This window comes from Canis lupus, chromosome 33, assembly GCF_048164855.1.
Source record: "Canis lupus baileyi chromosome 33, mCanLup2.hap1, whole genome shotgun sequence".
NCBI lineage: Eukaryota > Metazoa > Chordata > Mammalia > Carnivora > Canidae > Canis > Canis lupus.
The window spans coordinates 10,665,457-10,678,973 of record NC_132870.1 but is presented as its reverse complement, the minus strand read 5'-3'; the positions used below and the strand labels follow the sequence as shown (position 1 = coordinate 10,678,973).

The 13,517-nt window shown below is 40.4% G+C and overlaps 1 protein-coding gene across 5 annotated transcripts in view; it reads right to left on the bottom strand.

The window, feature by feature from the left end:
* Positions 1–1,056: 1,056 nt before the first annotated feature.
* AFF1 (ALF transcription elongation factor 1) overlaps positions 1,057–13,517 on the bottom strand; it is a 201,017-nt gene continuing 188,556 nt past the window's right edge. For all 5 annotated transcript variants that reach the window (XM_072810039.1, XM_072810037.1, XM_072810038.1 and 2 more), the window contains 5 exons: positions 11,396–11,532; positions 10,735–10,803; positions 9,992–10,129; positions 7,408–7,613; positions 1,057–6,367 (listed from right to left, as the gene is read on the bottom strand). In XM_072810039.1, coding sequence (XP_072666140.1) covers positions 6,246–6,367; positions 7,408–7,613; positions 9,992–10,129; positions 10,735–10,803; positions 11,396–11,532 — 672 coding nt within the window. In that variant the 3' untranslated portion in view covers positions 1,057–6,245. The remainder of the gene's footprint in view (positions 6,368–7,407; positions 7,614–9,991; positions 10,130–10,734; positions 10,804–11,395; positions 11,533–13,517) is intronic.

Genomic DNA, 13,517 nt, shown 5'->3' with positions numbered 1-13,517 from the left:
TAAATAAACTGATACAATCGTACAAAGGACAACTACAACTGAAAATTAGTAACAGACAAGATAGGACATGGGACAGCTTCTGTGAAAAAGATGAAAACCAGAGATTTTATGACCCATCTGCCCTATAGCTTCTCTGAAGAAGGACTAAAAACACTCCCTGCCCCACACTTGCTTGCCATCGTGTGCTTTACCAGTTCTTGCTGCTGGTCGACTCATCACGAGCTTGCGGAGTGACAGTGGGTGTCTGTTCAGGAGGCCCGATGGTAGGCAGAGGTCAGCCTAACCTAAGGAACAAAAAACGAAAAAGGTGGTGGCAGGTAGTGAGGTCTTTATCAGTGTTCAGCCATAGGCTGGGGGGCAGGTGTTGGGGGGACTGTGGTGCAGTAAGGGCAAGGAGTAAACTGAAGGAGCCATCAGCCAATAAGCATTCACGGCAGGCACCACGCTAAGCACTCTCCGTTACCATCTAGCGCAATCCTGATCATCTTACTAGGTAGGTCGCAAATCAACAAAGTTTATGAGAAAACCCCAGAGAGGTCAAGTAACTTGCCCAAGGCCACAGAGCAAACTCAAGAGCCAGGATTCAAATTCAGGGAGTCCGATTTCAGCACCTAGGTTCTTTCTGATTTACTAACATCATTGAGGCAGAACATTAGTTCTTTCAGAGTTACAAAGGGAGGAGAGACCCGATGGCCTTTAGAATCCCTTTCAATACCAACATTCCACCAATCGGTCCACCCAACAAACATTCAAAATAGGCAAATGATGGTCACCATTGCACCTGGCACTTAATGTGGGAAAGAGAATGATGCCACACTGATGATATTAGGCTAATCTGTGGGTGACTGAAGTTCTTAAAAGTAAGCCAAAGAGAAGGATGACCTACCCTCTACCCACCAGTCTTTCCCCATTTCAACACTTAATACACATTGTGAGTAAGGGCATGTTCTGTTATCCCACCATGTCAGACTCTTCTTGGCTATAAATGGTAATTACATATAGCAATTTTAGGAATCACTTTATTCAGGCAAAATGAAAGCATGGATTCAACCCCAATGATTTCTCTAAATTTTTATTGATTTTTTTTAACAGTTCGATCCTCTTGTGAAAAGGAAAGAATTTGAAGATTAACAAGTCAATTACATTTTTTTTTAAACAGCAATTAATCCTCATTACAGAGAACAACAAACAAAAGATCTGTGGCACGTTATCTTTGGAAAGATCTTTTGCAAATTTTTCTTCTAAAAAAAGAAAACTATAATTTTCACAGATCACATATGTCTCTTTCAAAGGACTATACAAGGCAGCTAAATTTTATTCACAAAAGCCCCAAGTTGCAGTTCCATTGCTGAAGTAGATAAAATACATGGAGTCCCCCCTTACTCGTGTTGCACATCTTCCCATTGAGAGCATCACTGCTTCCCTATCCTACATACAAAATCACTGTGTGGACTAGATAGCTGGCACATTATTCCACAATAACTAAAGACAAATTCATATTTTAGATAGACCAGTGATCATTTATCAACTGGACAATTTATTCCTTTTTAAACAATTTTAATACCAAGATTTGACTTCCTCTATAGTTATAAGAAAGCAACAAATATATAATATAATATAATATATAATGGTAATAAATTAAAAAAAAAAGGCAACCCTGCTCAGGTATCATCCAAAACATGATCACATTCAGAAAAAACAAAAAAGATTTGGGACACATGCCTACAAACACACACACACACACACACACACACACACACACACACACACACACACCATGAACAGTGTATACTTGATATCTGAGGGGGATGTGCAGTAATTTTAACAATACATGTGGATGGCCTGAACAAAAGGCAAAGTTAATACTGCCTGTGTGAAGCATCATTTGAACATCTACTTTGAAGCAAAGCACATTATCTTCCTCAGGTGAGCCACCGCCCACTCTCACCAGCGCAGCTTGGCCAGCCTTGCTGCCAGTGGTCTTATTCCCTTGTCTTTCCAGGCCAATATAGTACTATGTAGGCTCACAGGGAGCTGTAGGTTTCCTTCCTGCCCTTGTGGGTAGAGAAATATAGGCACTTTTCTACCCATCACAGTACCTGTTGATATCTGTTGCACAGCGGAACATAGTGTGATTTCCCCCGGACAAGAGGAAATTCACAGCCCCCTTAAGTAGACAGCGCCTTGCCAACTCATCATAAGAACTGAAGAACATGGCCAGTGGTCATCATTCTTAAGTCTCCGAGAAGCCAACACAACTGGATTGCATATTGGAGGTTCATGTGGTAGATATCACTTGCACTGTTTGAAGGAAAAATCCCCCAACACCACTCCACCTCCAGCAAACAAAAGCACAAAGATAAAAAGGCACAGGAAAAACCTTACATCCATTAATTCTGAATAGGACGAAAAACAATCAAAATAGGCAACCCACTACAGAAAGGGAACAAAGGAGTAAGTATCGCCATAATCCTGACACCCCTCCATAGCCACAATGTACAACTCACTTTCCAGTGAGCAAAGCTCTGCATTTATGTTTCTAAAAGAAGCCCAAATATTCCTGCAAAATTTAAATACTGGTAATTGATGATAAAGAGCACAGAAGAAGTGGCAAAGTTTTTCAAAGATTTGTGTAGTGTCTGGGAAAATAAATCCTTAAGAAAAAAGTAGAATCTGTGGTGGGAGGTAGGGAATCAAGCCTAATTTGATGATTCATTTACCTTAAGATGAATAATTATGCCTCAAACTTCACGAAGCAGAACAAAAGATACAAGACCCACATTAACAGGTCTTAAAGCCACATCAAAATAAATACAGCATTATCCTCAAATTAGGATTTCAAAATCAGGCTTGGTTAACAAAGACACAATGAATATATCCAATTCAACCAGCCTCCTGTTCTGTGTATGAATGTATGCACATGTACAACACACACACGTCTCCTTTCATATGTCAGATATAAAACCTGTTCATTTTGGAGGATGCAATGGTTCATCTTTTTGCTTCTAAAAATTACTGGACAGGAATCATAAAAGAAATAGTAAGCTCCTGGTTCTATTAACATAAATATTTCAGGTACCAATTAAGGCAAGCTTTCAGCCAGAAAGGGGTGGACAGTTAGCTTCTCAAAAGCCTGAGATCTGAAATTAAAGGATGTAAGTGTGTTTGAATTTGTCTAGGGGCAAAAGCTAAATTTCTTGATCAAAACAGACCTATAAAATAAAGGAAAGTCCTTTTATTAAAAAAAAAATCAGATTCATTTAGTATCATTCGTAGAAGTCAGTCCTTCTATTGCAGTTCTCGTCCTGATAATATGCCTGCTGGACCCTCGCTTCTTTCCCACAGCGAGCGTGCGGTGAAGGTTTTCACATTCTTAACCCAGTGCAATTTGGTAGATTTCAGTGAAGTGTTTTTCATTCTTTATCAGGGCCCCTAGTCTGGCTAAAATCTCAAGTTTAGTGATTCACATTTTAATTATCTACAGAAAGGACAGAAACATTCAACATTTTAAAAAGTGAAACAGTGTTCTTCCATTTCCTAGTAAACACACACGCACGCATGCACGCACACACAAAATTATAGTGCCAAAGGCAAGATTTTACACTCAATTTTCACTCCTTAAGATGTTCTGTATTTGTCTCATTTTATAATCTAGTCCTTTCAATTATCTACCCCAGTACAAATTCTGCCTTTGGGAATTTAAGCATGCAGTGAAAAACTGCTGTGATTTTTAAAATTCTTTAGATTTCTATACACAACTGAAACAAGAAAAAGATCTTATGAACATTAAGGATTCATCAGCCACTATTTTTCATACTCTATTTAAAAAGTAGCCACTGGGAATCCTCTTTTCGGTATAATGCAGTAAGAACTGGAAATATTCCACGATCAAAATACTACAAATTGATCTCTGCAAATTGATGAGTTTTTCAAGGGACAAATAAAATTTTAATACAAAGGTTGGAGGTGGGGAACACTACACAAGAAGAGTAAGGCCACTGAAAAAGCAACCAATTTTAGAAGTGGCTAAGAAATCGCTTAGAAATGTCTTTAAGTCACAGGAATGCTGTCGCTCTCACCAACAGAACACACACACATACACACACACTCCAACACAATCTGCATAGATCAGAACCTGTCCCTAAAAGGACATACCCTTCCAAACTGACAGGTGACTTGTATTAGGGAATGGTAGGGGAAACGGGGTCAGGGGGGCCAAGTGAATAAGGGGGGAAAAAAAGACTTAATCCCATCAACCTGGTTCTGGTGTCTGGTCTCACACATGTAAGAGATGGACACAATGCCACAACCCACCAGGCAGTTAGTGCTCATTTAACCAAAGGTTCTGTTAAATGGCCTTGCTTTAGAACATCAATGAATGAAACAGGCCCATCAAGATCACACATCCAATTCTTACGCTCAGATACTACTACTGCTGTAACTCTGGCTTTCACCTAAACATGAGGTAACAAACCACTACACTAGCTAGGATAACAAGAGGATAGGCTGGATTAGACACTGAAGGAACAGCTTCACGCAAACAATTCATACATGAAAAATCATCACTCCCATCCTCTACACATCCTTATATTAGTGACCAAATCACCAAGTTCTTGCATTCCTCGTACAGATCTTCGACCTCTTTGTAATAAAGATGGTCCACCTTTCTTCATGAATAGTATGAAAATGACAAACATTCTTGATAGGAGTCAAAACGGAGAGGGGCAGAATGGGACGAAGGGAGAAAAAAAATGAACCAACAGTAGTGATAACACTCACTCCTCAATTTTAATGTGTGTGCAAATTCTACTTCTAAAAGGGATATAAAGAATTGGCTTTTTAAAAACACTGCACTCAAAATAATGCTTCCAATAACCTTCAAAGTTTCAATTAAAAAAAATCTGTGCTTATGGTTATGTGGGAATTTTGATTGTGTTCTTTCATTTTAGGTTATTCCCTATGAACTTGGTTTAACGTCTATAATATGGCAATAACAGTGTATGGGAAGGCCACGGTTCCTCTTCAATCCAATCAAATCTAGTTGATTGAGAACACTTTGGAGTGAAGGCATGTGGTGACAAATTTTTTTTTTTTTAAGTCTAATTAACCACCCAAATCTCCACATCCTCTCAGGGAGTTAATTTTACCCTAGACAATCAAGGGCTCAGAAAATCTACTTTTGCTATAAATATAAAATAATTTGTAGCAGAAAAATATAGCCTCTCTAAGAAGTAGTTTTCATTTTTCTTTGCTGACAAAATTGTGTGTTGGTTAGACAACATGAGTTACCACATAACTGTAGACCACAGATCAGCACCTCAAATCCCAGCTCTACTTAAACAAAAATGAAAAAGCATTTTAGCCATCTGGTCAGGTATAAATGTTGGTTCCCTTCTTCCCCAAGTAGAAAAGTCAGAATATAGTCAATGGTGACTGCCTTTCGCTGAAGCAGGGGATGGAGACGGCAGCGCCACGTCCTCCATGGTGCATGCGATCTCAAGATGGCTTCCCCATGAGCGGCAGCTCCTCCCTCCACTGCTCTGACTCAGGCTGACTGCAGCAGTGACAGAGAAATCCGAACTGGGGTGAACGCGTGGTACTCCAGGCAACAGGGGTGTGGGGGGGAGTTGCCTTCAATTTTCTAAATTGTGACAATACTTGGTATTATCAAAGCCACTGTTCATGTGCAGAAAGTGGGGTACAGTGGAGTCCTTCAAAACTTATGCTTTACAGATGACCATTAGAATTTACTAAACAAACATTCCCCCCCTGAACTTAAAAGGAAAAAAAAAATCATCCACAAAACCCTACACCAAAATTCATTGTTTAAAAATTTTTCTGGGAATAGATTGGGGTGGCTACTGAGAGGACATGAACTTGCTTTCAGAGCTGAAACTGCTTCTCCTCATTTCATCTGCCTTTTGCATCCTGTTGGTTTAAAAAAGTACGGAAATGTTTCTAGACCACTCATACGCCCACTTAGTCTACATTGCACTTCTGTCCTTTAGTTAGGAAAGGCAAGATCATCTCTGAGGCCAGCCTCCTCATTGCTGCTTCTGCACAACCACCATGTCCAACCAACGATCACATAAGTTCTTGAACGTTTAAGTGGACACATGTCCTGGCCATCTCATGGTGCTTCTCTTCTCGAGTCTGCTGTCCTGATGAGACAAACGTCTGAACTGTTTTTGAGGCTTTCAATGTGCAAAAAAGTTCCCAAGCCATCAAATCAACTTGGGCCTCCGTTAAGGTGTTTTGGTTGCTTGTTTTAGCCGCTGAAAACCCTGTCTTGTATAGTGCACCAGATCCATCAAACTGCTGTTGAGGGCCAAGGCACACACACTTGTGCTGAGCTGAGCAAAAAATTCTGCAAACAAAACAAAACCAAAACCAAGTAAACACATTTGCACACACGAAAATAAAAACGGATACCTAAAAAGTCAAAGTTTCAGCAACCGTATCCCCCACATTATTCTATACTTCATCCCAGACAAAAAAAAAAAAAAAGTCACAATCTACTATAATGGCTCACTAGTTCTCCACATTCCTCCACTAGACTAGAAGGATAAGAACTGGGTTAGTTTTAGAGCTGAATCCATAATGCCTGGCAGATGGCTTGTGCCAGAAAATACCCCAATTTATGCGACTGGATCAATGGATGCGTGAACCAAAACAAAAAAAATCCCCAATGTGTTAAAAGCATCCTTAGTTTGCTATGAAAGAAAATTAAATTGTAAGAAGCTATGAGAAAATTAAGTGGCTAGAGCCGGCTGGCCACCGCTTCCCCTACAGCCAGGAAGAACTAAGGAATGACGGTCATGCGGCAGTTACACAGACGCAGTGACTCAGTGGTCGCGGTACGACACGGAGCAGTTCCTCTGATAGCAGAAGCTCTACCACCTCCTACACCTTGAATTTCTCCAAGGGCCTGCTTCTCAGAGAAGTCTCGGGAATATTCACTACGCCATACTTCTTATACTGTTGCAAACCGTCTTTCTTAACATACGCTGAAAGCAGATAACGTCACTTGCTGTTGAGGTTACGCTACTTCACATACCAAACTGGTTGTGCCCAAAGACAGCCAGTGACTTCCCTTCTTCACTTGCCTTGCCCTTTTGCTAGCATTTCAGTTCAAGCTGGAATAAACGATGCCAGAACTTCTGGATGGGCAAGGTGCTACAACCACTTCTAATTTAATTTTGCTGAGATCTAGTCACAGAAATCTGGCTCCAAGCTGCAGAGCTCATGCAGTGTGGCTCAGGCGTGAGGCAGAACGGAGGAGATGTGAGGAGAGCAAATACCTACATACTTCCTTTTCTTCCAAACACTGAACATAAAGCACAAACCAACCACATTACTCCCTCCCGATCCCCCTGCCCCGGTAATTACCACCACAGAGCCATTTACCTTTATTCTTCCTTGTAAGGACCTCAGCCTGTTCCCAGAGATCAAAGGCGGTAAGGACATGGGAAGTAATGGTGACATAAGAAGATGTCATGTTCTGGATGGTGACAGGCATACCACTGCTCCCTATGCTGCCAGCACTGGACTGGGACCCTACGGAGCTGGCAGGAGAAGGAACTGGAGAGAGAGGGGATGGTGTGCCTGTGTTTCTAGAAGGCGAAAGAAAGAAGACAACTGGTTAATCACCTACCCGAGGACTATGGATTTATTGTCTCTGGGACTGCAGTCCAAATTACAAAGTTCCAGTGTGTACTAGCCAAATTGACAATCGCTTCCAAAAGATCAGAGACACCCTTCACCTTCAGTATTTAGGGAATTTATTTCATGAAAGACAACAAAATGGGACCCACCAAGCAGAGGAAGTAAATGGATGGAGGCAACGTGTCCTTCACTGGACACAGAATCAGGTGGACCTATCTATATTCCAAATATGCTTGCTCCATTTACAGTCTACTCCCTTGGCCTGGAATCCCTTCTTCCCCCCATCCCCTCAATTCTAACTTTACCAAGACAATGCTTCACTGTGAAGACGGTTCTGACCTCCTATACATTCATTCTTTCTTTCGCTCAAATACTTACCGAGCACCTACTCTACACTCGGCACTCTTCTAGACACTAGGGATACAGCAAGGCTTCCCTTCAGCCACCACCTAAGCTGGTCTCTTTGCATTTACCTTTTAATTTATCTACTGCATTTATCACATCCCATTTTACTTTTCTGTCTATTCCTTTTCCTTCCTTGAAGGCTGGAACCATTTCTTCCTAATCTTTGCATTTCTAGCACTTAGCACAAAGAGTAGGCTCTTCACATGTAACTATTGAATCCATGACTAAATGAATACAGGACAGCTTCCAAGGAGACTGGGCAAAAGGTATTATGCATCGGGGGCTTCACAGTCTTCCCTTCACTCCCCTTTTGGCCGTATACCTGCACATGCAGGTTAATGGGGGCCTTGATGTGCATCAAGTGAGAAATACAAGGAAAACGCTTAGACATAAAAAGTAATGGAGGGTGCCTGGGTGGCTCAGTGGTTGGATGTCTGCCTTCAGCTCAGGTTGTGACCCTGAGATCCTGGGATCAAGTTCCACATCAGGGTCCCCAAAGGGAGTCTGCTTCTTCCTTCCTCTGCCGTGTCTCTGCTTCTTGTGTGAATTAATTCATTTTAATAAATAAATAAAAAGTAATGGAAAGATGGGTCAAACAGGAGCCCCATGATTGGGTACATCTGCCCTCGGGGGCTGCAGGGACCCTAAATGTCTCCTGCAGAATGTATATTGTAAGAACTAGAATGGAAGCTCCATGAGGGCAGAGATTCTTGCCTCCTCTGCTTACTGCTTTATTCCCTGTACCTAAAAACAAGGTTTCGTACAAAGAAGGCTATATAGTGGCTGGACAAATGGTGAAGGAGTTATATAAAATAATGTGACTGACAACTTACTAAGAATTAATATCTCAGAGGTGAGAGTCATGAAAATTTTCAGAAGAAAGAAGTTACTTCTCAATCAGGGCTTTTGCTTTCTTTCTCTTTTCTTTCTGTCTTTTTTAAAAGACAGGCCATAAAAAAAAATAAAAAATAAATAAATAAAAAAATAAAGACAGGCCATATGGGAATTTCTTCTCTTGAATGTGCTAGAAATGGGGCAATCTTCTAGGTGATATTCTTAAAATAGCAAAACTTATTAGAACCAGAAACTTTTCAAGGAGTATAACCAAATTAAAAAAAAAAAATACTAGGCAAGCACTATAGGGAAGAAAATTCTATCTTCATTTTAACAACCTGCACAAAAATTCTATTTTCCAACATCTTATGGCACAGATGAACAACTTCCTTCACAAAGTGGGGGTAGGGGTGAGGTGGAGGTGAAATTTAGGTAGGAATTTTTTTTTTCGGGGATCCCTGGGTGGCGCAGCAGTTTGGGACCTGCCTTTGGCCCAGGGCACGATCCTGGAGACCCGGGATCGAATTCCACGTTGGGCTCCTGGTGCATGGAGCCTGCTTCTCCCTCTGCCTGTGTCTCTGCCCCTCTCTCTCTCTCGTTCACTCTCTCTGTGACTATCATAAATAAATAAAAATTTTAAAAAATCTAAAAAAAAAAAAAGAAAATTTTTTTTCATTTTTATTATCACTCTCATGGATCCTAGGTAAGGGTATACAGTTCTGGAAAGTTCTTATTACCTGAAATGACAAGACCACATGTCATATAGACAGAGAAAAGACTCTATCTGATTGGCTCTGCCTCTGTTTTGTGTTGTTAGGCCTATCTGAAGATTCTCAAAGCTCTAAAATGTTGACCCTATATTCCTTGTAATTATCTTTTTATGTTACTTAATCAGCAAACACCTGGACTTATAACTATTCCTCAAAAAGGTAGAGATATGCAAATAATTTAAGTTTCAGGGGCAAATCAGCACATAAATATACACAATTTTTGAAAAGCCAGAGTCCTACAGATGGTTGCAAAAAGCAAGAGGTAAATAAAGAAAGCACTCAATTTTGAAAATTACATAAATTAGACTTTTCATTACCTTGCAATGCATGGAGAAGGTGCCTGGGCAACTTTGAAAAAACTGCTGAAGTGTTCGTTAAGAGCACGAGAATACTTTATTGCTATATCTTTTTTACAACGAAACATCGCCATGTTCAAAATGGACTGACAACGCATGCTATGAACATAAACAGAAGTTAAAGTGAAGTATTACTTTATAGACATGAGTACAGAAAGTCATATAACTAGCCTTTTATAGCCTGAGGAACACATTGGGTTTTCCTCATCTACCTGAGGAAGACTATCTTAAGAATCTTACTGTATTGTTCAAACTATCATCAAAAGGAACTATTGGTAGGGGCACCTGGGTGGCTCAGTCAGTTGAGTGTCCGACTCTTAATTTTGGCTCAGGTCATGATCTCAGGGTCCTGACATCAAACCCCAGGTTGGGCTCCATGCTGGGTGTGGGGCCCGCTTAAGGCACTCTCTCTCTCTCTTCATCCCCACCCCTCAGTAAATATTGGCGGAAAAACACAAATACACAAGAATATCATTCAAGTCACGAGACCAAAGCATCTACTGAGTCAACAGTAAAATGGCAATAGATGCCTTTCATACAAAGTATCAGTGGGATTAACCCCTTTGACCACACATCCTACTTTCTGGTATTGTTCTACCTTTCATGATTAATTTCCACGTTAAAAAAACAAACTTCCAAATCTTTTTTAGAACAGCAAAAGGTGCAAAAGCAAATACTATTTAGACAAAGTAAAAAGTACACACCATAAAACAGCAAATATTTTCTCTTGTGGAGATGAGGCGTCTGAGAAGGATTTTAATGACATTATAAATCTATAGGAAAATTTAAAAAATACACCAGGTTAAACAAAGGCAGTTAGAAAACCCCAGATGCAAAAACATCTTATTATATTTGTCTTGGTTTTATGTTGATTTTCCTGAAGATGTGTAGACATGAAAACCACAAAGAAAAAAACCCCAGGCTTTAGAGCAGTAATTCAGGCCATTCAGAAAAGCAGGCAAGGACATGTCTCTTCTCTTCTCTGGCCTGTCTACCTGCTTGAAACCACGTACTTGTGTCCTCACTGGGTCCCCTGCCCAAATACAGATGAAGAAGGGAGCTTTCACACTGAGCTGCCAGCGCATCTGATAAGAAAACCAAACTGGAAAAACCAGCCTCTCTCTGAAAGGTCTGGCATTTCACAGCACACTTGGCAAAAGGACGGAGCTGGACTCAGTCCCTCTATTCTAGCACTTCATCCAGGATACAACTTTCGTCTAGGACCCAAGAAAAAGTCTTGGATCAGTCACTTTTTTAAAGCTCTCCTTTATTAAGTTGTCTTCCAACTGAGTTCAAATGGATTCAGGCAATAAAGGTGAGGAAAGAGAAGCTCTTAGGAAGATGGCAAAATGACTTGGCACTTACTTAATGAGGTCTACGGTTTCGGAGTACACCGAGTAAGCCGATTTGGAGGCTGGGCTTTCCGACTCCATGGCAATCCCACACTCAATTAAGGACAAGGCGGCCTCCAAGTACTTAAAAGCCTTCCCAACCTTGTCCATCTGTAGAAGAATATGGTCAGTATTAGGCCCAAGACAGACTTTTGTTTAGTTTCTCAAACACAGTCTTTACCTTCCCTCTCCCCTCCACTGTATTAGTTTAATTATGGCCAAGGAAAACTGTGAGAACAAATGTATTCACAGTGACAACCAAAGCCTGTTGGCTCTGACCTACTGAAAAATTTCTTTTAGAGAAAATTTAATAGAAAAGAGAAAACTATCTTATTAAGACTACTCTAAGTCTTAAACTACATATTCAAAAACCAAGGCAGTAAGCACATCCTCTCCTTGTTATTAGGGCGCAATTTCTCATTATATAATTTTCCTGAGAAATAGACTTTTCTACATATCTAGAATGATGCAGACACAAATTTCTTTGTACTTGTGGTGTTTATCTTACGTGCAACAGGAAACATTATGGTTTATAAGCATCTTAAATATTAATTCTAACAATAATTGTTTTATGTATTTTAGAGCCAAACAGATCATCCAATCTCATTTGGAAGTCAGGGCTAAATGTACAAGGCTATCCCTGGGCCAGCCAGCAGGGATAAAATTTCAGAGTCCCTTAAAGGGCAAGTAGAAATATGAATGAAATCGAATACTGGTGCTCACGTAAACCTGAAAGCACACCCTGTCACTGAATGCTCTCCTCACTGGAACACAGCCACCTCCTCCAAGACTGCGATGAGCACTTCCACCTTTTCTCTACATTTGTCATATGGACCATGTGTTATAAGAGCAATGCATATCCAAGCTCGTAGTTTCTGCTAATGTTTTCAATTTGATATGTTCAAAAAGAATTAATAAAAGCAGCAAAGATGCAAGTGGAGTATAAGAAGATGGTGACAAATCAGCAAGGAAAGATGGTGTGGGGCTACTAATTTTTTTAAAAAATAGCTTGATTCTAAAATATTTTTTCTAGAGAAGACAGGGTCAGAAAATTGGTGACAGTAGGGAGGCTCCTCAAAAAGTTAAAAATAGAACTACCCTACGACCCAGCAATTGCACTACTAGGTATTTACCCAAAGGATACAAAAACACTAATTCCAAGGGGCATGTGCACCCTGATGTTTATAGCAGCAGTGTCTACAATGGCCAAATTATGAAAGAGCTCAAGAGCTCAAGTGTCCACTGACTGATGAATGGATAAACAACTGAACTGCAGGGGATCCCTGGGTGGCGCAGCGGTTTAGCGCCTGCCTTTGGCCCAGGGCGCGATCCTGGAGACCCGGGATGGAATCCCACATCGGGCTCCCGGTGTATGGAGCCTGCTTCTCCCTCTGCCTGTGTCTTTGCCTCTCTCTCTCTCTCTGTGACTTTCATAAATACATACATAAATAAATCTGCACACACAGTGTGCATACACACACACACACACACACAAAGGAGTATTACTCAGCCATCAAAGAGAACGAAATCTTGCCATTTACAGTGACAAGGATAGAGCTAGGTATTATGTCAACTGAAATAAGTCTGTCCGAGAAAGACAAATATCATGATTTCACTCGTATACGGTATTTAAGAAACCAAACAGATGAACATAGGGGAAGGGAAGGAAAATAAGATGGACAAAGAGAGGGAGACAAACCATAAAACAGACTCGACTGAGAGAACAAACTGAGGGTTGTTGAAGGGAAAGTTGGTGGGGGGGGGGGGGGTGGGCAATAAAGAGGGCACTTATGTGATGAGTGCTAGGTGTTATATGTAAGTAATGAATCACTAAATTCTATTCCTGAAACTATCACACTATATTGTAACTAACTAGCATTTAAAAATAAAGAAAAATTAAGAAAAACTTGAAACACTATTTAATAAGTGCTGTCAACTTCTTATACTTGAAAAGTGTATTTTGTGTTTAATAAAAAAAAATCTGTTTTACATTCCAAAAAAAGAAAAAGAAAATTAGTGACAGAAAGAATAAGAATCAAATTGGCAAAGCCCACTCTATCAGCAGTATAGGGCTTTAGTGGTTTGCTTCACTGGTG